The 25,719-nt window shown below is 44.8% G+C and overlaps 1 protein-coding gene across 7 annotated transcripts in view; it reads left to right on the top strand.

Annotated features, from left to right (window-relative positions):
* The window catches only part of LOC125005957 (A-kinase anchor protein 13), a 95,965-nt gene that overhangs the window by 46,951 nt on the left and 23,295 nt on the right, over positions 1 to 25,719 (top strand). For 6 of the 7 annotated variants that reach the window (XM_047581639.1, XM_047581640.1, XM_047581642.1 and 3 more), the window contains exons 10-18: positions 2,854 to 2,908; positions 9,642 to 9,778; positions 11,987 to 12,348; positions 14,279 to 14,326; positions 16,727 to 16,904; positions 17,387 to 17,489; positions 19,894 to 19,936; positions 20,168 to 20,279; positions 24,074 to 24,233. In XM_047581639.1, the coding sequence (XP_047437595.1) occupies positions 2,854 to 2,908; positions 9,642 to 9,778; positions 11,987 to 12,348; positions 14,279 to 14,326; positions 16,727 to 16,904; positions 17,387 to 17,489; positions 19,894 to 19,936; positions 20,168 to 20,279; positions 24,074 to 24,233 (1,198 nt within the window). The remainder of the gene's footprint in view (positions 1 to 2,853; positions 2,909 to 9,641; positions 9,779 to 11,986; positions 12,349 to 14,278; positions 14,327 to 16,726; positions 16,905 to 17,386; positions 17,490 to 19,893; positions 19,937 to 20,167; positions 20,280 to 24,073; positions 24,234 to 25,719) is intronic. The other variant, XM_047581641.1, reaches the window with a different exon arrangement.

The following is a 25,719-nucleotide window of genomic DNA, read 5'->3' on the forward strand; positions in this document are numbered from 1 at the left end:
CACTTCAGTGTTTAACGCAAACTGCAGCCTCCAAACTGATCATACGGTTAAATTACCACCTTTCTGACACTGTTTCAAACGTCAGCTGAACATTAAAACAGTCGTGAAGTGGGATTTAGTGCAGGTCTTTCACATTAGAATACGTCCATTATTACCAGCGTGACTAATGAACGTGTCAACGTTTAATAACTTGCATTAATAGCGGCCATTTCCACAAACTGCATGTCCACTTCCTCGGAGAAGTATCCACTTCACATCCCTGAACGCCGAAGACTTCAGTTCATTGTATAATCTGTGCCAAAACACACTGAAGTGGTTCTGGTGGCTCACTGTGGGTAAACAGTCTATTTAAACATAAAGCTGCTGCCGCTTTCTTTATTGCGGCTCTCATCCGTATTTTGCTCGGAATCGTTTGTTTCTGAAGTTGGGCTGTCGATGCTCTCCGCTAAGGTCAAGCTACGTAGCCATTTGTAAATCGTTGCAATCACTGGCAGTCCTTCTGCTTCTGATGAGAGCCTGTCTGTGCATTGATGTCTGCGTGTTTGTCTGTGAATGTTTGTCAGTGTGCGCATGTGCATGTGTGAGTGTGTGTGTGTGTGTGTGTGTGTGTCTGTGTGCGTGCGCCAGCGCCCTCTGTGACCAGCTAATCTTTCCTCGTCAGCGTGTTTGTTCTGTCTCAGCGGGCTCTGTTTGATATCTGAACGCAGCTGTGAGGAAAGAAAAAGCCTGTGTGTTCTGCGCATGCATATCTCTGCATATAGGGGGTGGGAGGGGGCTGTTGTGTGCACATGAGACTGGATGAAGAAGAAAAAAAAGTGTTTGTCATGTGGGTGCATACGTCCAACTCTGGGGGTTGATGTAGGTGCCCGTGCGTGGTGCCAGTTGGTGTCCGCGTTGTCGTCGGTGCATTTGCAGGAACGCAGCCGTGGACGGTCACAGTGGGAACTTTTAAACGCTCAGACCTGGTCAACAGAGCTCAGTGTTCGCTCGGCCCCCTCAAAGTTGCCGCCGGAGCTTTTGATTTCGTTAACCTCTTGACAGTTCTCTTTCATTGTTCCGGTCTCTGTTCTCTATTTCGTTAATAACTGTTGCGTCTGAAGTTTAGTTTTGACTCCCTTTCCTCTTTTTTGTTCGTGGAAGTCAGCAATTTGAATATTTGCGCATTCTGTCGTTTCCAATAAAAATGGCTTTGAAGGGTTATATCGCGTCAGGTGAAGAAATTGAAAGAGCGTCGCTATAAAAAACGGCTCACCGTAAATAGTAAGAGCAGAAATGGCTGAGGCTTCGTGAAAGGCTTTCATTTTCTCGTATGTGAGGAATATATAGGGAAGTAGGTTTTATTTTTTTGCTCTGTCATCTGAGCAGTAGGGCATTGTGACGGGTCTTTTCAATATCACACTCAACGATAGCATCTTTCGAAGAAGTAGTCCGGCGTGGAAATCCTTTAAACTTTTTTTTTTCACACTTGTTTTTTTTTTTGCATGAATTACAAGACAAGTAATTGACTTAGCAGCGCTAAGTCGTGAGCAGTAGTTGAGTTTGTTTGGAGGGGTAGCTTACTTTTAGAATAGGGGAAAAAAGTCTTTGCGCTAGGCTAAGCTAATTAGCTTCGTCTAACTACAGACATGCTCACCTAACTCCAGATAAGTAAGTGTGATGCTAAGAATAGGGCTTGTTTTCATACACCACTGTTGTTTTCAGCTGGTTTTAATCATTACATCTCATCTCACACAGAGTAGTCGGTTTCATTTGTGTCCTTCTCAGAATCTCAGAAACAAAACTAATCGTAAACAATAAGGGGACTGTTGTCGTCCACTCATCTGATGACGCCTTCGTGACCCACATAGGACCTGGAAATGCGGTTTACAAAGAATAGCAGACTCTGTGGTCTTTGGTGGAAGAGCGCCTCAGTTGCGTTCCATCGATTCCTCCTTGACATAAAAAGCTTGTCGTCTTCAGATCGGAGACCCGTTCGTACGGCGTCTGGAGGTTCTTTTGTAAAATCCGTTACACGGCCAAGTTTAAAGGGTAATGCTAAAGCCTGTTGATCTGAGCCGGGCTTAACCCGAGCTTACTGGGACGCGGGAGTTAAATGAGTAGAATTAAGGGGATGAGGGAACGAGAGATCATGTGCATCTTGAGGAAGGTGCATCTTTATTTCATAACTATCACTTCAGCTCAGTTCAGAAATCTCCGGCAACCGTTAAGACTGAGAAAAGGGCTCCTTCTGGAGAGCTTGGCGGTGGTTTATTAATCAAAGTCAGCGGTCGTCATCTTCACCTACGTGCCATTGGTGGGAGAGTCTCCGGTAGCTTCACATTCGGAGCTGTCCGTAAAATCTGCACGGCTCTGACCAAACTGTCGAAGCTTTTCTGTTGCCTGCGAAGTGAGGGGGGTTTGCAAGTGGCTTTTGTAGCTAAGATCAGCACGCGCGCACACACACACAGACACACACAGACACACACACAGCTGTTGTATAGACAGTGGGACCACAGAGGAAGCAGAGCCACAGTGGTGTGTGTTCGCAGCCAACCACAGATTTCCGACAGGCAGAGGCAGAGTGTCAGAGAGTTTGAGTTGGTGTCAGTGTGACCGAGTTGTCGGGGCTCAAACACCGGACTAAAGTTGGAGCTTTTCTAACAGCTCCTCTGGGGCAAGAGAGAACCCGAGCCTGGCTACTCAATCCCATGAACGCTCTCAAGACCGCTGTTAGAAAGGGTGTCTTATCGTTGCCTCCCATCCTGTGTGTGAGGAGCACTTCCTAACAGACACGCTGGTCTGCATCATTATTTCTTCGTGGGTGACAATCACATGTTGCTGAGGCTGATTCAGTGTCTTCCTGTTTCTCTGTAGATACACCGAGACAGAGAGGCGTCGTTCCCTCAGCCTTGCAACACTCACCACTCAGGTAAGAGTTCGTCCGTTTCTACTGCCGGGACTGCTCGTGAATTTCTTCTGACTTAATGCACGTCACGAAAGTTTCTGTTTCTTTATTTCGCGAATCCGCACATTGCCATTAGCTGCGCGGCTTAGTGTCCTATCAGAGGAAAATGTGCTGAGCTACTGCGCATTAGTGTTTTAAGCTGAAAGATGAGGCCCTTTTATCTGAAGCGGCAGAAAATTGATGTTTAGCTGTTAGTTGGGTCTAGAGCTCGAGAGTCTCTGCGTGGCATTTTTTTTTTCTACTCAAGACAGGGAATTTAGTACACGTAACTAAATTTTGAAGACTAATATAAGATTCTGTTACCAGATACCGATAGTGTTAGAAACTGATCGTGTCCCTACCGAAAATATTCATTAGTGTTTGGCCAGTTTCAGACCTTCAGATATTCCAAACAGGTCACAAGTGTGACAGCCATAACGAGCCACGATCATGTCTGTGTAAGTTTTCGGGCCTCTCATCAGTCAGCCGTCAGTGTTGAGTGTTGAACCTGCCTGTCAACCATGACACATGTCCTGGCTGTCTGAGAAATATTCAGGCTCCGAATAACAACGCAGCACTTGCATTTGCCGCGGATGTAAAGATACTGAGAAACTGTTGGTACAGATGTTTATTTTAGGTCGACTAAAATAGTGGCAAGTGTCCTCCAGCAATGTGATGCAGAACAGAAAAGGAGAACTTAAAAAGAAACTCGGCATTGTTAAGTTTTAACAACGACATGAACAGCGTGAGAAAACGAAGCTAAGTAACTGTTAAGCGAACGTTTCAGTAAATGGGTTTGGGTTGTCGGTGTAACCTTTGGCGGTTATTAGGGGTGTGAAGCTAAGTTGTGATGGCCCGCGCTGGAATGCGTAGCATGTTTGCATGTCACGCAGGGATGTGGCATGGAGCCACAACCTGGTTTAGTGATGATGTGATACATGCAGTATTTCAGACATCTGCACGGGCTTAGAGCAGTCGGTGGTATCGTACACGCGACGCAGCTGATTAACGCTTCAGCGGCGTCAGAGAATCAGCAGGATGAACGGTGGACGCCCGCTGATAAGAGATGAGGCGTAACGTGTCATGTGTTGTCCTTTTAAATAATCCTTGTGAACCTGCGGTCGTCCCCCCAGCTTAATTTTTAGTTTTTTTTATTCTATGTTCTCCAGTAGCTCACTGTTCTTTCAGATAAATGCTAACATTAGTTGGGGTACACAACTAATTAGCAGATAAGTCAAGGAGACTGTAAAGTCGTGTGTTTGATGATGTATTATTGAGTCTATGAAGGATAATTATGTGCTCATAAATCAGTGTATATCAGCCACATTGCCGTCCCTAGAGTGGTTGTCATCAGTTCAATTGTCAGTGCAGGAAGTGATTGACCGTGAATGTATTTCAGTCAGTACAGGCAGCAAGAAGAGAATAGAATAGAGATATCTGAAGCATTTTAGATGTTGACATACTGTATATGTGTCTGTGTTTGGGCAACAGAGCCTGCAAGGTAAGAAACAAACGATCTTTTGACCTTCGTAAGATGAGTCTGTCTGCACAGAGCCCAGCCTCAATAAAACAAGACCAAAAGATCGATGAGCTGGATCAAACGGCCTTTTATCTGTGCTCGGAAACCGATGCGGTCTTTACGATGGAGAACGAAAAGAGAGGTTGGAATGGATGAGATAAAGACAGAAAAAGAAAGACAGAAAGGGAAACATTAAAAAAACACACGGGTGTCAAACGGAAGTAAAATGGAAGGGTGGGTGAGGGTGGGATTTCCTCTGCAGCAGCTGGAGCAAGTTGACATCACTTCCTCTTTGGTGGAAGTAACTGTCTGTCTGCCTGTCCGCCTGTTTCTGTTTCTAATTTAGTCACGTTGGTAACCGTGACTACAGAAACTGCCTATATTGTATGCAGTTAGTGGCCGTTTCGCTAGGTATAGCTGAGTAATCGAATCGAACCATTGTGTTATGAAGTCTGTGTTTTTTGACGCGGTCACAGGCTTGTTATAGCATGTATTGTATGTATTTACAATCTGTGCAACGTTGGTGATCTGCTGCATAATATTTGTCTGTTGGTTGGGTGGTTGCTCCTTAGGAAATATGTTAAGAAACAATGGAATGAGATCATCACCAGGACAGTGTTTGGCTGTCGTGTGGGCGTGCGCCAGAACGTAGCATTAGCATGTTAGCAATGTCATTGCGAAGCTTTAGAAGTAGCTTTGTCAGAGTTTGTAGAACGGCTGTTAAACCTTGACTATGTAAAGAATAAAGTGAGTTTGAGCTCTCCCTGTGATGCTCTAGTTAGTAGATCACACAATTGAGGTAGGATGTTGAGAGGGCGCTGACCTCCTTCAGTCAGTATCAGAGGTCAGTGTAAATGGATTGACCCGGGGAAATTGCCTTGTAAAAAGCCTTCCAGGTCAGGGCCAGGGTTGAGACCTCTGCGATTCTGCTTCGCTTCAGGCTTTCAGGCCAATTCCTCCTTGCATGTTTTCTCTTTGTATGTTGCCATCAAAAGAAAATCCTATCATTGTGTGTTGTGCAATGTTGGGATGCACAAAAGTGTCTTCACAGGATATTTAAATACGGACATGCAGTTTCGTTTTGACACGTTCACCAAAAAAAAAACAACAACAACAAACACACATACAAAAAAACAAACAAAAAAAAAACAACGGAAGCGTTTTCATGTTCGCATTTCTTCACAGTTCAGATGTGCAGGACCTGTTGTGTGTTGTTTGTGGTTTCAATGCCTGGCTGCTTGTGGTTTGCCCACATAGACGGAGGCATGTTGCTGCTTTACAGTATTGTTTGTAATGTTCCATGATACTGCATTCTCTGTATATGGGTGAAGCCCTGTGTCCTGTTTAATTCAGCTCAGTCCACTAACCCTTATTTATACGCTGTAGGAGGAGAAATACTGGGTGTGTCGAGGACTCCGGGCTAAAATAATACAAGGGATGGAGAAAAGAAAGATAGAGGAGTAAAAGGTGGTTTTACATGAATCATAGCGAGGGTTGGAATTACAGTTTGGTTTGGTGTGCGCTCTAAACTGTGCAGAAAGATTTCTATCTCTGTGAAAAATGGGACGCTGCGTGTTAGCGGCCTCTGGCAAAATTGTGAAGAATTCCATTCCGGATTTAATCAGGGAATTCATTTTTTAAATTTCACAATAGTTGCGTGATTTTTATTGCACTGCAGGGGTACGCCTGATAACGAAAGTGAATCAGTTCACCTGCAACAGCAAGACAGAAAGCACCAAATGTTGACTTTACCACACTTCAGAGTCAAAATGTCAAAATGTATCTACCCTGGTCAGTTCCAGCTGACTGGAAATTCCTAAATTTCCCTGTGTATGTAAAAACAAAAAAAAAATCACCTAGCTTTACAGAGTGTCGTGTAGAAATGTAAGAAATACAATACAAGAAAACATGGGGCAAATAAATAAGGTTTTATCTGTAAGCATTGATAAAGTCTGCACTTAGGGAAAACACTTAAAGTGTCTTATCTCCACTAATAGTAGAAATGTGCAGAGAATCGCGTTTTGAGGCAGCGAGGCCCTATATCTTGTCGGTTATTTCTAACCACATTGATCTCTTCGGACCAGATTACTTGTCTGAATCATATCTACTTTGCCATTTTTCTTGTGCCGCGTTCACGTGACGACGCGCATTCGTCAGCCTGGGGTCCTGCTCGGCTTCCCTCCGCTCTGATTCTTCTAATTGATTTTTAACTGCGGCGAAGTGCCGGCAAAGTAAACAGTTCGAGTCGCAGGGGATGTTTTGTTGATGGGAGCGGGGCGCGGCGCGGTGGCAGTCGCTCACCAGTCACCCGCGTGATGTAGAGACGCGTCGCATTTGATTAAATGTAAAGCCCCGTTGGTTCGTTGAGCTGATTCACATTCAGCCGGCGGCATCGGCAGCCACCCACTGACTCATCGGAGAGCTTTCCACCTGTTCTCCGCGCTCTTTCTGTGTTCGCGCGCCGGTGGCGCTGGTGTTGGGGGGGTCTGTTTGAAACAGAGGGAGGAAGGCAGCTGTCAAAGCTCGCAGTCCCCTGCTAGTTTTGGTGGACAGGTGTTAGGAGGCGGGGTCTGAGGGTGGGGGAAAAAAAAAACAAAAAAAAAAACAAACACCCAGCATCCACCACTCCTCTGACATACCCGCACACGTTTCAACTTTCCACTTTGGGGATCCTCCTTTCACTGTGGACTTGTGCTTAAGAACGATGAGGAATAAATGGTACCATGTTTTTGCATCGTCGCACTAAACCGCCGTGGTTAGGGTTGAGCTCTGCATTAGAGGTCAAAGGTCAGTGTGTGTTTTATTTTTGGAGTTTCTGTTGTGTATCGCAAAGAAAGCCCATTGTGGTGGTGTCACGGTGTGTATTGTTGCATGTCTGTGTTTGAGTGATCAGACTGCTGCTGCGGAAACACGTTGACATTTTTTCCTAAAAGACGAAAATGGAAATAATCCCCTAAACAATAACACGCTCCGCTGCTGGATTCATACACATCCAGAGTATTGGATGCAAATATCGAGACATTAATTTCCTAAAAGAAGATATAAGCCATAAACCGACGACATCTCTGATTACAAAGCTCTTAAAAAAATGAGCCTGTTTTCTATTTTTCCTGTTGTTAAAGTCTGTTGATAATTCAACATCAGTGCCTTTCAAATCTGCGCGGCCATTATCCAACCGAGGCGTTTTCATCCGAGGTGAATGTTTTACACTCATCTACCACTTCACCGGGTACCCTAGTGAAAACATTCGGACGCGCAGCCCTGCTCCGAATCTGATCTCTGTAAAGGTTACGATGTTCAGCGTAGGCTTCAAGTAACCGAGAGAGCCGTCGATTCAGCCGTGTTTTCGTTTTGAGGGCTGTGGTTTGTAGTGCCGTCGAATTGTTCTGTGGCTCAGACTTGAATGTTTATTTCAGTCCAGTGAAACGGCATCACGAGCTACATCCTCTGAAATGCTCGTCTGGCTGAATCACCGCCTCTCTGATGCAGCCGTCGTGACGAATGCTTTCGTGCGGGGCTGTTACATTAGAACAAATTGGTGTTCCCTAGCGTACCTAATGAAGTGGCCTGTGAGTGTAAAGGGCCGCTTCGTCCGCCCTGTCAAGAATGCGCGTGCAGGCACATGTGAGAGTTGGTTATATATCAGCTAGTGTGTTGCAAGGAGCCTCTTAACCGTGCCCCCCGTTTCCCCACTTGTTAGAGCAGTGTAACAACTCGCTGTGATGTGAAGTAGCTGTGTGACTGACCACTCCCAGTGCAGCCCCACATCCCATCTGTCAACCCCCCCCCCCCCACGGCTCCGTTCCTCAGAGCAGCTGACTGGAGCCGAACGCTGTAGCTTCATGTTTCTACCAGCCGCCGCAGGATTCCTTGATAATCTGTCTCTCCGCGTCCAGGGATCGGTCGCGACTCGTAGCTGCAGCTGCTGCGAAATCCTGTAACTCCTTATTGTGAATGTTAATGTAGACGTTTTCACAAGTTTGTTGCTTTGGATGTTGTCAATAAGAGTTTAACACCTAACCCGTTTAGCTGCACACAATTCAGGCTCTTAAAGGATTAGCACACAAACACACGCGGGCATACACATAGAGTGCACTGTGCAGAAGCAACTTCCTCGTTCTCACATGAGTCCAGAGAATAAAAAAAATGTTCCCGGGGGATCGATGCTAACTTCCGCTTTTCAGGCAGAAATAGACATCAAAATGATGCAGGATAACAGATTGGGTGAATGATCTCATCCAGTCGTTCCTGGCAGCTGGCTAAAGTAAGCCCACTGTTAAACATCTGTGACTGGGTACAGTCTTCCTCTTTCAGTCGGGCCTGGACTATTATCTGTTCATGACCTTACATGTACAAAAGCTGCAGCCGCCAGGATTGTTGCATAAGAGCTGTTTGTGTCGTGTGCCGACTTTTGAGTGGATTACTTGTTGTTTAATGCGCGAGATACTGTGGGATGAGTGTGTACCTGCTGAGGTTAGTGGTTGCTTTAGCGTTTGAAGGTATTTAATTTGGCGCACGGTCCATGACTCAAGTTAGGGAAGTGGTGTTTCGGAGATACCGTCTGCTTCAAATGTGTCGTCTCTCTGCCGACCGAGCTGTTAACTGAAGTGGTAATCACTTTTTACTTTAAAGCTTAAACAAAACACTGCGGAAAGTGTAAGCCTCAGTGTCCTCTTGGCCACGGGGCTGACTAACGCTGCTGAAGCTGCTTTGCAGGACATCAATAACATTTTCATCTGCCATTTTCTCCGAGTTGCTTTTCGGCTTCAATTCTGCCCTCGGACCTTTTTAAGATACACAAACGGTAGTTGTTTGCCTTTGCACTACAGCGCAGGCGGCGTTCGTCGAGACAGTCGGCCATTGATCCGCCAGGCTTTTCACACCTCCTCAGATTCCCACAAGACTGATGTCTAACAGACCTGTTTGTGTTCCCAAAGGGAAAAAAAGAAAGCGTATTACTTTGGAAACCTGGTGTTTTTCAGTTTAACAGCTGAACGCTCTTGTTGAGAAAATATTAACACAGAGTGCAGCTAATCACATTGCGCCAGAATGTTTTTCCGAAACCGTCTTCCGCTGCCTTCACATTATCTATTAGGCAGCACGAGCTGAAAGGTTTTCCCTTTCACATACCTGTCTCTATGTGTTTCCAACCCGCTGTATTTTCGGCGTTGACACCTTCTCTTTTCTTTTCCTTTCCAGGGTCTTCACCGTCCTCAGTGTTTCCCAGCAGAACCAGCAGTGCCACCAGCTGTCCATCCTCGACTCACAGAGACTCCGGCAGTGACATAGAGAGCCTCCTGAATGCGGAGCCGGGATATGAAAGCGTCTTCAGAAAGGTCTGATCTCCATCTCTTTGAAGCCACTGCGAGGTGTTCTTTCACAATGCATATATCGTGACAACGTATATGAAGCTTTCAAACCTTTGCAGCAGGTGGGAAAATATGCAGCCTGCTAAATATGCAGTATATATCTGTCAGATTTTAAAATGAGAGAAAAAATACAGAGCTCGCAAGTAGATGTTTTGTGTTTACTCCTGCAACCCCTCCTATAGGGATTATATACGATGTATGAAGCGGTTATTTTTCTCAGCCTGTGCTTGTTTTTTTTTTTTATTTATCCTCACCCCTCGGCTGAGATGCCCTGAACATCTACTAAGCATCGTCTCAAGCCGGCAGCTCTACTCGGCTGCTGGGAAAGCGCGAGCCGTGGTCCCTGCTGTCACTCCGCTGCCGTTGAAAGTCTGTTTGAAGCAGGCGCCCTTTGGTTAAAGTTGAAATGCTCGTATCTCTCAGTTTCTGCTGTGTTAAGCCCTCGACGCGGGCTCATGGTAATGTGAGCCAGGCCGCGCGTTCTGTTGCGAACAACAGTGGACAAAGGCAACGCGGAGAACTTCAGCTTTTCTGGGAGTCGACGGCGCGATGCCGAGGGTTAAGGGCGCTGCGGGCAGACAGTGATCGGCAAAATGTGCCGTGAAGTCCAGAGGCTTTGATTTCAAACAGACCGCAGGAGCTAAATTCTGAAATGGAGGATCAACGCCTCCGCTGCTCCCCGTAGGGCAGCTGTCTTTCTTTTGTGAGACACAAGACTTCAAATGTAGAATAATGGGCAGAGAAACTGTGTCATAGCTCTAAAGGTCATGGTATTGATCTCAGCAGCACGTGAGCTGCGCATGTGTGTTGTGCCCTTGAGCGAGACCCCGTAACTCAGATGCTCATCGAGTGTTGCGTTTAAGGACCTAAGCATCATGCAGAAGCCTGAAATATCAAATAAAAGTCAAAGACGAATCACTCCCTCAGCTCTAAAGCTAAAGTCACATGACTCAGGAACATCCACTGCAGTCACATGGGCTCTCAGCGAGCTCTGTACACACACACACACACACGCACGCGCAAACAAACTCATGTGTCCTCTCACTCCCAGAGGAAGTTGCGTCCACGGCATAAAGCAGATCTTTCATTCGCGGCTCTCCAACAGAAGCCGCTCTATGCTCGTTGCTCACACTGCAGCTGGCAGCACAATAGACCCAGTTAAAGCTCACACCTACAAATTAGCTCTAAATCCCAAAACCTGTGTATGCGTGTGCACGCGGGAGCTTTTTCCCACCACTCCCCGGCCGTAGAGTCATTTTACCAACACTCTTTGTTTTCATTGCGTTATTCATTGGTTGTATTACAGAGCCGTCATGTCAGGTAAAACATGTCAAGGAATCTCTGCTACTTTGTTCACATTTCTGACCTTTTATACCACACACTAATTCATCTGCAAAGATGCTCATTAGTTTTATAAATACGCAACTACAGACTGGAGATCGCCAAGACGAACCTGTGACGTAGAGAAATAGACTTTAAAAAGACTGTGCATCACCTAGAAACATTTTCCCGGGAAAGGTTTGCTTTCGTATGCTTTCTGTCGTTTATTTCCTTTTGTTATAATGTCAGTGTTGCTATAAAGTGGCTCTGGCTCATTATCTTTAAGCCCTGCCATTTGGTCCTCATTATGGCCCATTCCTGTGGGTTAAATAGCTCTTCCAGCCTTCTCTTAATTCATCTCATGCTTCAATGAAGAAATGCTCGGGGATATTGAATGTGATGGCCCAGGCAATTAAAAACGATTTGAGTGACACCTGCTGTATTGTGTTACGTTTTATTAATTTTTATTGTGTCGCATAGTGCATCTGCTGTGTTTTGTCCTACAGCTATGTGTGTGTGTGTGTGTGTGTGTGTGTGTGTGTGAAGGGGGCACGGGTAATATAACAAAATTAGCTTATAGATTTGAAATATTCCCCTGTTGCTGGATGACCAAAGAGTTATTTTCCCATGTTTCAGGGTTAAAGGCTCCACTTCCTCTGTTGCTCTGTGAGCAACCGCTTCTAGGTTAAATCTGGGATGGAAGTGAAAACTTTAATAGGATGCAGCTACTTTTGCACATGCCTGCTTCCTGGTATAATAACTCAGGATTTCATTACAGTCTGCCCTGATTTTAAATCAGCGAAGCTCCTTTGCGGTTCAATAAGACTGATATATGCAATTACTTTATGTCTACAGAATGATGAGCCAGTGACAGGAGGAGACAGTGCCAGCGAGGTTTCCGTCTCCTGCTCTTCCACAGACGACACCGCCAGCGTCGGCCCGTCCAGCTCCAGCCCGGAGGGCAGCCAGGGCCTGAGCTGCAGCTGGAGCCCGGAGGAGGGCATCCAGACTGGGGTTGCTGTCGCTGGAGGACTGGACAGTGGAGGAGGAGGAGGAGGAGCAGGAGAAGCTGAAGAAGAGGCCAAAGACAGAGTGACCGAGGTGCCGCTGCGTTCCTGTATACTCCGGAGCAGCCTGCGCTCCCTGTCGCCTCCTCGCCGCCACAGCTGGGGACCTGGAAAGAACTACGGAGGAGACACAGAGATGAACCAGAGGAGGTGAGAGCGGGAAGCGGGCTGGATCACATTAGGTCTTTAGGATGAAGGATGGAAATGTGAGTCTTTAGTTGTAGACGCCGGCACCCGGTGTAAGTCCGGTGCCGGTCGGTAGATGTCAGTAGATCTGATGTTGAGTTTGTCGACGCCGCTCCTTCTGTGCCACGTTGAGTGTTTCTTCTTCCTGCTGTGAGCAGCTGTGTTGCCGTTTGTCTAGTGATGGCAGGGAGCTTTCAGAATTGTACACACAGATGCACAGATACACATGTCGCATTATCACCCACTTCCACACTCGTGCCCGCATGCAACATGTTAAGTCATCACGAATCAGCACAAAAGAAGTCACGCTTACAGTAGCACACCAGCAGGGCTAAGACAACTCATAACAACCCATGAGCGTAGCAACACTTTCTGCCATCGCCACCAGAACTGTTTGGGTGCTTTAAATCACACGCACAGTCTTATTGTGTATGCGTTTGTTTGGTTTTGTGTTAATGACATGTGGAGATTTTGCAGGTTCCATATAATGATGTATGCAAAAGGCTTAATGCATTCATTTACCTTTCTTTGCAAGAAACCTTAAGGAATTAGCAGGACTCATGCTGCCATCAACTTATCTGCTTGGATTTGCTTTGAATTATCTGCAGTTTGGTCACGTTTTATAGGAAAAAAAAAAAAAAAACATTTGCTGCATCTGCTTCTTTGCTTTCTTGTCCAGTGTTACTGTTAAGTAACAATAAATCAAAGTGACATAAGCTCTGCCAAAGCTTTTGATCCATTCAATCGAAGCCGACTCTGTCCTCTGTTTGGCATCTCTGACCTCCGAATCAGCTGTTTGTCTTTTGGCACGGAGGAGCTAAAATGTGAGCCGCCGGTCACCAGTGAGAATGACGAAATGACAAGAGTTTAGTGGATAAATGTAGTTTTCATACGGCCTGTACACCAAGGACAAAACTCGTACACATGTAATATTGTCCTGTATTGTTACTTGATTTAATTTAATGCATTATATTAAATACAGTTTAATACATTTTTTAAAAAAACTGTCTGTGGAGATTATGTGTCACAGAGTGTGTTGCCAAGGAGTAGGAAGGGTAGTCAAACTAAAACATCTCACAGACCAACTGTAGAGAAAGAGACAGGCTGAACATGGGGACATCTTGCACAATAAGACAGGTCTTGATGGTGGCCGATCATCAAAGCCTTTTGTTCCAGAAGAGCACTGAGAGACTAAATGAAAGCATGCCACGGAAAAAAAAAAGAATATGTGGGACACATCAAGCTGATAAAGATCTCGAATGCAGTCGGTGTGAACCTTTGATAGAATGGGGTTGTGCCTGTTCTGAGATGCGTAAGTCACGCACATCAAAAGCCCCCCTAAAAGCTGAGAAGATGGTACATGTCCAATACACACGATACCATCGGTGGCAGACTGTTATTTTAGTTTAGCATAGATTTGAAACACAGAGCCTGGTTATCTGGTAATCACTAGCTAAAGACTGGGTGTGTCAGTGAGTCTTTAAATAAAGACATGCATGTAGAAGTGTGAACTACGTTTTATGTTGCTTGTTAAATTCATAAAAACATGGCCGGAGTAACTTTAATTGATTTTTTAAAAAAATTTTCTCACTGTTGCTTCTCAGTAAAATGGCTTTTAGCCTTCATGCTAAGCTAAGCTGGCTTTCCCCCGACTTCATTTTAATGGATCAATATGAGAGTGATACCAAACTTCTTACATAACTCTGGACAAGAAAGCAAATCCTAACTGGTCAAAATGACAACTTTTTCCTTTCATCTTCATCCTGAAAACTGCCTACCCAAAAAAAAAATAAGAATAAAATATATATATCCATTACTCGGTTATGTTCTTGCTGACATGCCGTCCTCTCATCCATCATCCACCACTTCCTGTGTCTGTCTCCATCACCTCCAGTTCCATTCGTAGCCCTGGTGAGGGGAAGCCGGCCTTTCACAGGAGAAGGTATTAATACATTCATCAGTACATGTGTTGTTGAGACTGACGTGCAGTTGCAAACTAATGCAGTCCTGGCCTTGGATCCCCACCTTTTTAATGTATGCTTGCTGAACCGCTGCTGCACTCTGCTCCACGCCCGCAGGCAACTGCATTGACAAATGTTGCTCTCTTTTCACCCCTGTTGGAATGTGCACGAAATACTGTGGCAAACAGACGGTTGAGGCTCTGGTGTTTTGTATTGCGGTGGCAACAAAAGGCAGCCACACAGAACGGGAGGGGTTTAACTCTGAAGGCTCAGCTGTATTGGCAAAAGATTGAGAACAGAGCCTTTTTTTTTTTTTTTTTTTTTTTTTTGGTGCTATGTCTTCCTCCAGGGAGTATTTCAAGACTATAAAGCCTCATAGGAGTTTTCAATCAATTCTGGGGAATAGATTATACCAAAATAGAATCTGTTCTGCCTGTAGTTTCATTGTGTTGACTGTTCATTGAACCAGACGGAGGTTGTAGCAAACCACAGAGAAGAAGCCAGCGTCTTCCGCCACCACTGATTTTAATCCAGAAAGTTCTTTCAACTTTGTAGGTCAGGTCAAACGTCACCCTGGAGTCAAAGTTTGTTGAACATGGAAGAGTCTTGCTTTTGTCATTGAGCAGAATGTCAACATCCAAGGAAGACTTCTTTAGTTAGAGCTGATGATAACAGTCGCAAGCAGTACTGGCTAGTTCCACGAGTACATGCTTGAACAAGATGTTCAGACAGGAAAAAAAATCTAAGATAATACTGTTTTTGACATTTATATTTTCTGAGTGGATAATGTATTTATTACATATAAAGTGCCATCTGGTGGACTGACTATTCAATAATAGTCCAAAACATTCATTCTAACGTGCCCGTACATGTAACTTGTCAGGTGAAATATATTCTGATAGCATTATAGCTGGGCTTCCTCTTTAATTACGACCCTCCTCTGCATTTATCAGACTCCGATTAAGAGATGTTTCCTATTGGCCACTTCTGCAACCATCTGGCTGCATCTGTCAAGCGCTGGTTACCACAGCAGTGTTTCCAACAGGGCTGTTGTGCCTGAATCGCATACTAACAACGCAACAACTTCGCTTCAAGTAATTTTCACGTCTACAGCTAACATTCCCACGAAGCTGCAGGAAATAAACTGGGGCCGAAGTTCATTTTTCCATAATGCGAAACGGCCTATTGTGCACAAGCCGTCCAGTTGTTCCAGAGCGGTTTCTTTGTCCTCCTCCGTCCCTGTACCTCCCTGTCATCTGCCGCTGTGCGCTTCACCGTTAGCCTGTCACACTTGCTTGTCCCTCTTTCCATCGTTCCTCCTTATCTCATAATCTCCTAACCGCTCCACCTCACTTTCTGTTAGCATCAGCTGGTGCCCTCCTGATCCCCCCCACAGCAGCGGTGTGGATGTAGTTAGATCCCTCAGGTACAGTGTGTTGGTGTGTTAATGTGTGTGTGGCATTGTCTTGTTTGCCTGCAGGACATGGGCTCCTTTGAATGGGGCACATTTACATAGTACCTGATTTAAATTGTCGTTGTTGGTGGTTGCACATGGCTGTTTTTGTGTGTGTGAATGCTCCGTGCAGTCAGTCAGTCGGTCGGTGGCTTTCTACAGTAGAGAGCAGCGGTAGCCGCTGGTGTTATTCATGTTTCAGTACGGAGGACCTTCTGGCTCCGTAGGATAGTGTGCAATAATACTGCCAGGAAGGAGGCCTTAATATGACAGATATAGTCATCTTCATTTACAACCCCGAGGATAGGTGAGTGCCGCTCCACACTGGTCAGTTATAATCACCAAATCATGATTCTTTTAGTCCAGTTTTAGTTAGCGGTGCTTGAATGTGTTGGACCGATGATTTGCTAGATAATGGAGTGCCATAGAAAGCCAAGGGCTGGAGATAAGGGAGATTTACTGCTGGAGCTTTAACTATCACAGGGTCTGTCCTGAAGCGGGATAGAGCTGCAGATCTGGCAGCATAGCTCATCCTGAAATGTAGCTGTAGTTTTCCTCTCCATAATCATTGTATTGGATTTTTCAAGGCCTCTTATTTCCAGTCATAGATCGATGTAATTGGGTGTGTAAATCAAAGCTGCAGAGCTCCCTATGCCGATGCTGATGTTGGAAGTCATTTGCAGCAGCCTCAGCTGTAAATCTGCTCCAGAGCCCGGTGATAACTCAGCTGACTAAACACTACGCAGGACCAGCTGCATGCATGTGTGTGTGTGTGTGTTCATCAACAGGTGCGAAGTGTGTGTGTTTGTGGCTGCATCCAGAAAGCTTTAATGTATTGACCAGTGGAGTGTGAGTGTGTGCAATACATCATCATAATTACTCCCCCCCCCCCATTGAGGTCACCTTTGCCTTCTGTTTGTCCACGCAGTTACAGCCTGGAGGGACTCAGTGGGGTCCAAGAAGAGCTGAGGGGCCCCATCACTCGGGGGCCGCGCATCGTGGAGCCCAGCAGGATGCCCCGGCAAGACAGCGACGACAGAGGCTCCCTGGTTTCTCTGACCGAGGAGCAGGAGGAGAGGGGGGAGTGTGGCAGACAGCACGACCCGGTCAGCTCACAAACACGCTCGGTCTTGAGGGGCCTCACGATCCGCCCACCCCCAACACACATGATCTGTGTCCTTTAGATGTCAGATCTTCATACTGTCACGCAGTCGACCCTGAGGGATCCTCAAAACATCCTTAGCCTAATTCATGAGAGGAGAAATGGATTCGTAAAGCTTGTACATAAACAAGAATTATAAACAGTCGGGGGAAATTTGAGTCTTGACAGTTTGGGGATTAGTGAGAATTAATAAACATCGTTTTCCTCAAGCTGCTTTACACCCTTCTCTTCTCATGGAATTTAAATCATAGTAAATTTAACATCAAAAATCGAAAGTCTCCGTTTCATTTTTTAGTTTAATCTTTCCTGTTTTTTTTTCTTTTTACTGGTAATGTTCAGCTCCACTGTATTTCTGCCGGGCTTAGTGTCCTTTTTTTAACATTGTCGTGCACTAGTTTTTATTCATCCCTGTGCCTCTCGCTGCAGAAATCAAGGCGGTATCGCCCTCTGCGACACAGCTGTCCTCCCATGACCCTGCCTCTCACCAAGTCTGTATCCATGCTAGCCATCAGCCAAAGAGACATCGATGGTGAGTAGCATCGCATCAAAATCAGCCTCTCTGGCCTTTTTTATCAGCCGACTTTCTCACCCTGCGTCAAGCTCACAATACATTAACACACAAGTTGACATCCTAAAGGGAGGAATTTTGAAGTTTGTGCAACCGTTCTTCCAGTCTGTGCCGAACTCGAGCGCAGTGTTCGCTTCGAAGTCGTCGAGATGTGAAGTCATTATCTTTTGGCTCATTCATCAGTGGCTCATTCAGTGTTTTTCTCTTTGTGATGAGTGGTTCTCGAGAGAGCTCGAGTCGGCCCGTTCCGAATGGGCACGTCTAAAATCAGAGGGGAACAGAGGGGCCACAATCATTTCACAATGTGATAAGAAAGTTGGGATTCATTATGCTTCGTCTGCATCAGTCCCAGCACTGGTGGAGAAATCACTATAAATGAAGGTAGAAAGTGGCCCATACAGACAGTAGGAGTGTAGTTAAAAACTCAGGTGGTATGTTATATTTCATGATCTATTTATAAGCTATTATTCACCAGGCGTTACCGTGCCTTTGCTACTTGCCGTCCCCATTCTCACTAGTATCAGAGTTACTTTTAACAAATGATCAGTGCCTGTTGTGGTTCTTTCCCCCCCCGTGCCCTCAGCAGTGGGACGCCTCAGACGTAAGAGGCGAATTTCCTTCTCTTTCAACCTTTCTCCCATCCTCACCAAATCTAAGTCTCAGTTCATATATGGCGACTCCTCATCTAGCGATGATGACGATAACTTGAGTAAGTATCTGTGATCTGTAGCCGTAGCCGCTGTAGAAAATAGATGTGATCATAGCTGTTATGTCAGAGTAGCTGTTCCCGTTAGAGCCCTGGATCCCCCCCAAACGACTGCAGCCTGTTCACTGTGAGAAGATGCAGGCACCGGTGACGCGGCCCCGCCAAGAAGGGTCACACTCAGTGCAGATACACACAAGTTGTGCTTTGTTGAATGAGAGCCATTAATATCCCAGACACACCCGAGTGTAATGCACTAGCAGCCAGCCAAGTACCAAGATTGAAATGCCCACCTACGACTCTCTGGAGCTTTTAAAAAGCTTCCTGGAATCACACAAATAGGAGCTGAAGGAAAATTTAGCTTAACTTCCGCACAGTCTTTTGATGTTTACAATTTTCCATTGCGTGCTTCATTTAAGCCTGAACACAACTAAGTGCCAAAGGCCGGTGAAACTCAAACATCCAGCCGCAACAAACTTGTCATAAGGAAACAGCTAATTACTGCTGATATTAAGCCACTTGCAGTGTGAATGTGCAATTACAATGCGCTTGTAGCCAAATCGCTGGCGTAGAAAACCACCTTTCACCTAAGGAATAGGAACCGTGCTGATAACTCCTACCGATGACACTATCCCCGTTTCACCCCAGTATTAAGACGACCTTTATATAAATTAGCCTTTCTCCGGTCTTTGTTAAAAAACGAAGCACAATCAGCGGAGAAAGATGAAAGGAATCATCAAAAGCACTGAGAGTGGACTGAGGTGGACCTTTCTTCCCTCCAGATAAATATGAGCTTGTCACCTTTAGTCAAAGACAGTGACGCAGCCCTTTCCTGTTCTTATCTGTGAGAGATTTTCATTAGTGTTCTTTGTCTCCTTGTCCGCGTTTCTAGCAACACTTTTGTACCAAAACTTTTCCCTCATTATCCTGGTTTAGGTTTGACTTTTCTGATGCAGAACATTTCCTAATCACCCTACATCATTCAATAAAAAAATTAATAATAAAAGAAAAGAAAACATCACCAACATTTTGACAGAAACTGGAGCCAAAATAATAAAAGTCTGTGTACCTGGCGCAGAGGGTTCCTGGAGCCCCACCCTGGAGCCAGACCTAGGGCCTGTAGGCGAGAAGAAAAAAAAATTTGAATAATAGATGAGCCGGAGCCAGTGCTCACCACTATGGTTTTGTGTAATAGGCTAAATCTCTCTGAATAAATTTAATGTGCTTCAGTATTGAGACCATAATATCTAAAAATATATCTTGAATTAAGTTTTGAAAGTTTGTGGCATCCCGTTTCTATGCAGCCGGAGATTCTTTGTGGGATGGTGTCCTTACAGCAGCTATAAATGGTACTACACAGAAAGGCCTTGATAGTCACCTCTCCTCTGTGCCGTAGTGAGCGTTTTGTACGAGGACACCTAAAGGTTAAATACCCTGCTCAAAGGTCTCCCGCTAGAACATGAGGGCCTCGTGGTCAAAAGAGTGAAGTCAAGTCATACACTTGCTGTCTATTCAGGGAAAGCCGGACGACCTGGTGGTTTTTGCGGTCGACCCTACACAGAGCTTTTCAGCACCCTTAAGTATAGTGCAGAAGGAGAGGTTTTCTTTAAAAAAAAAATCTATTTACCATCTCTTCAATCCGTGTCTCTTGTTTCTTTCCAGGTCTGAGGTCGTATTCCAGCCCGTCTGGGTCACTAGCGTACAGGTCAGTCCAATTCTGCACATGCACAGTACACAAAAGTTGTTCTTTTGGCTCTCACTGCTTTTAGGACCTTTTATAGTCCTATAAAGAGCAGCGTGGAGAAGCAGTCAAATGGTTCCATTGGGCCATGAAAGCATCATAGTGCTGTAAAGAGACATTTTAGAATGAGTGAACAGGTATGCCTCGTGAGTGCTGCTGGTGGAGAGTGCAAGTGAATGTGTTTGTGTGTTGCAGTATATCAGAGGAGGAGCCTGGGCCTCTTCGCAGCGACACTGAAGGAAAGGGCACGACGAAAGTCAGCCGGACCTTCAGCTACCTCAAGAACAAGATGTACAAAAAAAACAGGGTGAGTGAACACAATGTGAACATTAAAACGTTAAAGGAACATTTACTAAACTCTACTACATTAAACCCCTCGTCATGCTGTAGTCCGTCATAAATTCAATCGTACATCTTCCACATGACTACGATCCTTTCTGTGAAAATTAATTGTTTAAAAAGGTGAGAAGAATTTTCCAGTTCTAACACAGTCAAACAAAAATTACTTTTATAAATGAATTGCAAACCAAAACGCTATGAGATTAGATTAGATCACTGATGGAGGGATTAAGTAGGAAACCCCTACCTATTATGTGTTCTATATAAAACTCGCCCTAGTGCGTATAATATACATTATTATCATTTTGCATTCAATATTAAGATATTCAGATAATGCACAGGTGTAACTGCTGTAAACATAAACATGCTACATATACCATGCGCTGTTAGCTTCTCTACTAGCTTCTCTCTGCTAATATTGAAGCGTGCTTCTGGGATTTCACCTGGGGACTGAATAGGCTCTCGTCTAATTGCGGGGAACCAAACAGAGTGAGCCTGTAATATGCAGCCTTGTGATTGGCTCAACAGCGATAGGGGCTAATATGTATTTAATATAGCTTTGTGTTGGAAATTAAAAAAAATATATATAGCAATATATATAGCAAAAAAAGATTTTGCGACCCTCCTGTAGTACCTCCACGGACCCCCTTTTGAAGACCTATGGATTAGATGATTGGAACACGTAAAAATATGAGACGATATTTAAAAAATAAATAAATACAAAAAATGTCTGTCACAACAGATGAACACTCGCCGTCGCCATGGTGAATGCTACCTTATAAGACAATGCCAGTCAACAAGGCGAGTTCCAGTAGCGCAGTGCAGCCGATAAATCTGTGCCTCGAGGGTCGAAATTCAGCCACCTTTTGTAGCCTTCTCCTTAAACGTTTATTTGTTTAAGCAAGGTTGACTGAGCAACAGGGTGCTTTGCAGCTTCACACTGTTCCACAGTCATTCGCTCGCAGGCATTCACGCTCAGCATCTGCCCTGTGCATCTTCTTCTGTCGGCCTCTCAGCAGCCCCAGTCAAACAGCTGGGGATTATCTCGGGGGCTGTCTTGCTTAAGGGCAAGTCATTGTTGCTTGTAACTTCCTCCATTCACATCTCCCCAGCAGGGCCGGTTGTGAGACTCTGGTCACAAACCTGTGATTTCCCTAAAATGTCTCTTTTCCTGTGAGAGTGTCGTCATCATCTATTATGTAATAAATAGCAAGTGACGGGAGTCCTCTGTTGTCTATGTACCAGAAACCACCACATGTAGTGCATTTAAAGATGAGCATTATACTGTATCGTAGCAAGTATGCAGCTGTCAGTGTTTAACATTTTGAGCTAATCGCACCGTCCTTAGGAAATCAGCTGATTTTCCACAGCTATAAACTCTGCGTGATGGTTGGGGCAGTCGATTGCGTCATAGTAGAGTGTGCAAGCCTTTTTCTTGTTCAGTTGTAGTCGACACTGACAAGTCTACTGTCGCTCACACCACCTGCTGGGCTGCTCTTATACTCATCATGGGTAAATGTGTCATAAATAAATGAATCGTTTTAAAGTTAGTCACCTATTCTTACTTTCATCATTAGGACCTGGTGTAACATGCCTCTTTAAAGGACTCAGGGAAAGAAATTATGTAATAATGAATAATTCCGTATATTTCTCACTCATCTTCCACCATTTATAACTGCGTAATGATATAATGAAATAAGGTTTAAAGACGTTTCTGCAACTTTGAACAAATAACTTCCTGCCTGGTTAATAACGTAGGCCTGGGTACGTCAGTGTGTAAACATGCAGCAGTTGCAAAGAGACACCGAAGGTTGAACAGGAAGTATAACAGGAAGACAGAATCGCTGTGGGTTGATAATCTCTTCTGTAACCTCAGCTGTCGCTTTGCTGTTAAAGTGACAGTATTCAAAAAGCGCTGCACCACAAGGCCACCTTGTCAAAGGTCAAAATTATTGGCCACCAATAAGTCTCCGATGGTCACAATGGCTTCAGTTCAACTCAAAATAGTCGCCCCAGCAACAAGCGACGGTCACACACAGCCTCAAAACGAACTGAATTGATGAGTAAGACTTAAAACACAGAGTTCAAACATCATCCTCTGATTGCTGAATATGAAACTATATTTTTTGACTCTCGATTTGTTTGGATTCACGACACAGATACAGATCACAGTGTCGAAAATCCCAGCGCTCTGGAAGGGGATCTAGTTTGTGCGGTTTTGAAAGAGCGTCTGTACCAGAAGGGTCGTTGCAGAAATAGCACCTCCTGTAGCGAGCCAGTCACTTCCTCATCGCAGCCTTCCTGATGGAGCCTCGGTGCTGGTAGTAACTTCAGCCGCTCGACCACAAACCAGGGATGTTATACAGGAGATTCACAGGGAGCCACGGCTTCTCACTGAGATGGAAAGGTTGGCTGGAGGTAGGGTTAACGCAGCCTTCTGGTTTCCAAGCGAAATCGTACTGAAAGAAGCTGTCACAATATCATGTTCAAAGTGACTGGCGTTCCCTTCTGGGCTGAAGTCACTGTCTGTTAGAATATATTTCTCTGGGATGCCTTTTTGTTTAAATCTCTGGTTTAAATGTCATAAGTGATTACTTTTCCTTTTGTAAAAAGGCTTGTAGCCAAAAGAGATTTTGCTGAGACTCTTTTCTCCCTGTGTCTTTTCCACGCTCTGGCTTTTTTCGTTGTTTGTTGTTGTTGTTTTTTTTTTTGGACGTCAATGAACATGATATCTAAAACGGATTCCGAAGCCTATAATTCATAAAGAGTGTTAATGTTTTTTCACCACTGGGCAAGACGGCTGTTGTTGCAGGAAGTGAGAATGAATGCTGTGTGTTGTAATGTCTGTAAAATATTCTGTGGTCCCGTCAGCCTTTTGCTATCTTGAACAAAATGAGCTCTACCATGTCAGAGCTTTGTGGTCCTCTCAAACCAAGAGGCCTAGGGCTGGCTATTAAAATGTGCTGGAAAACTCCGTTTTTCCGTTTCCTCTGGGTTTGGGTGGAGGCTCTGTGATGTAAATCCAAAAAGAATAAGAGCTCTGTTCTTCTCCGCATCACTTTATGGGATTGTGATTCATTTCAGTGTACAGAAATGACCAGCTGCTGAGGATGACCTCGCTCATTAATGCAGGGGCAGCAGAAAGACCGCCCTGTTGTTGAAATGTCAAAGATACGATTCCCAGACAGCGCGTCTCCGTCAGTAGTCGTGCAACCTGTGGACGTATCCCCCTGCTCATCCGTCATAGGAGCGTTTGGAAAAAGAGCAAGGGACGACGTGAAAACGCGTTGCCCAGCTTGCATTCATTTTCAAAATTGACTGGTAATTTTTTCACACCACCAAATTATCTTAGCGGGAATATCGCTCTCTCTTTAGCTCAGTCAAGCCAAAAACAAAGTGCCCTAAACACAAAAACACTCTACATTAAAAATAGCCCCTTAATGAGACTGTTTGTTGTCAGCATAAATAATGCATCACTTAATATGCAAAGCCCCCTGCTGCGTAGTACATCCGAGCAATAATGCTGCTCTGCGGGGTTCAGATTGGAAATTAACATAAGCAACTGCCCAAATGGTGAACCATTTTGTCAGTGTCTGGTATGCAAGTCTCTGCACGTAACCGGGCTTCACTTGGAGTCCTACTCTTTTCTAAACTTCTAATTGGACGGTAAATAAAAGAGAAAAAAAAAAAAATGCACGTAATTGTTGAAGCACGGTTCGTGGCGGGGTTATGTCCTTAACCATCCCAATGCTTGTTACGCAGGAAAAGGAGCGAGAGAAAAAGGACAAGGACAAGGACGGCAAGGAGAAGGACAAGAAGACTGTGAATGGTCACCTCTTTACGTCGGTCAGCTCGAACCACGCTGCCCAGTGCTCCCAGTGCAATAAAGCTTTCAACAACAAGGAGACTTTCTATTGCACCTGTGAGTACATCTGTCTGTTTATTTCTCTCGTCATTCATGTGGTCGTATATTGCCTCTGTGTTTGTTCTTTTCCTGTTTGCTGTGGCCCTTTATTTAAAACATTTTATCCTATTACAGTTTCGTTTCTAATCTAAAATCACACTCACTCGTGGGCCTCGTCGGAAACACAACGCCGAACATATGTGGAGGAAAGAAAGGAAGACATGGTGGAAAAGAAAATGTCCTTAGTGGGCGTCCATCATTAGCCATGAGTCATGGCAACTTACTTTAAAGTCCCAAGTACGTAAAGATGGGATTTATGTAGAAAGATCATTCATTCCTTTGTTCGTCTGTTGATTAGAATAGAAAACTGACGTAAACAGAGCTTCAGCAACATCATAAAACCTAAATGTTCTTTGTGTACAGAGCTTCTTGCCATGTCAAAGTATTGTGCACATCGTATCCTCCTCATATTTCATAAAAGTTGCTGTATGGCTGCTGTATATCCTCCTGAACCGGCTCCATGATCTGCATTAGCGAAGCTCTCTAAAGGGCCAATTTGAAGGCAACCCTGGCAGGCTTTCAGTGCAGACTACAGAACAGTTTTTGCATTGTTTTCTCCAGTGGAACAGCGGCCATAAAGAGGATGTAGCTTATTGCACAAGCCTTTGGCGCAACCCCAGAAAAAGCCTAAAAAGGAGAAGCCGGCCCCGCGATGGATCACAGCGATCCTCTCAATAGTCGCAATCTGCCTCCGATACTCCAGACCGTCTGAAACAGCTCTTGTTTTGTTCCCTCTGCCTGGTTGCGATTGCTGGAGCCTCAGACATTTCTGAGGGTGTTTTCGGGAGGTTTGCGCTCACAGATGTCTGGCTGGTGTCCATTCGGCGGACAAATACAGTGGTCCTTTTGTCTCAGATTAGCTGGAATTAGTTGGACGTCCACAGAAAGCAATAGAATACATAATAAAGAAGAGAACAGGCAAAAAAAAAAATAAACCACTGCAGGTTATAATTGGTAATAAGGACATATTTTTGATTTTTCTGTTGTGACAGAAGTGACTATTTTTAAGTAACAGGTAGCTTTGACATTCACTTCCTGACCTGCCTTTTTTCTGCTTACTGACTTACAAAGCGTTATTTTCTCACCCTGACTAAGAGCGTGTTGATGTAATCCCGAGAGTGGAACTGTTGCATGCATGTTAGCATGAATGACTGTCTGCTAGTGGGTTCGTTGGTTTAAATTGTGCAACGCGTCTGTTAAAGATACGTCTGTCAACTGGACACTTGCCCACATGAAAATGAGTGGAAACTTTTTGGAGCCTTTTCGTCGAGTTAGATTTTGCCGCAGTCAGAAGGTTCTTCCTTTTGCTTTTACTTCCTGATTAGCCACTTTTTTTAGTACTTCTTTTAGACACTTTTTTTAGTACTTCTTTACATTGAAGCACAAAAACAATTGACAGTTTGGAACGGGAACACATAAAAGAAGGAGAGTGCCAGGTCGACCA

The sequence above is a fragment of the Mugil cephalus genome, chromosome 3 (assembly GCF_022458985.1).
Source record: "Mugil cephalus isolate CIBA_MC_2020 chromosome 3, CIBA_Mcephalus_1.1, whole genome shotgun sequence".
In the NCBI taxonomy this organism is placed as follows: Eukaryota; Metazoa; Chordata; class Actinopteri; order Mugiliformes; family Mugilidae; genus Mugil; species Mugil cephalus.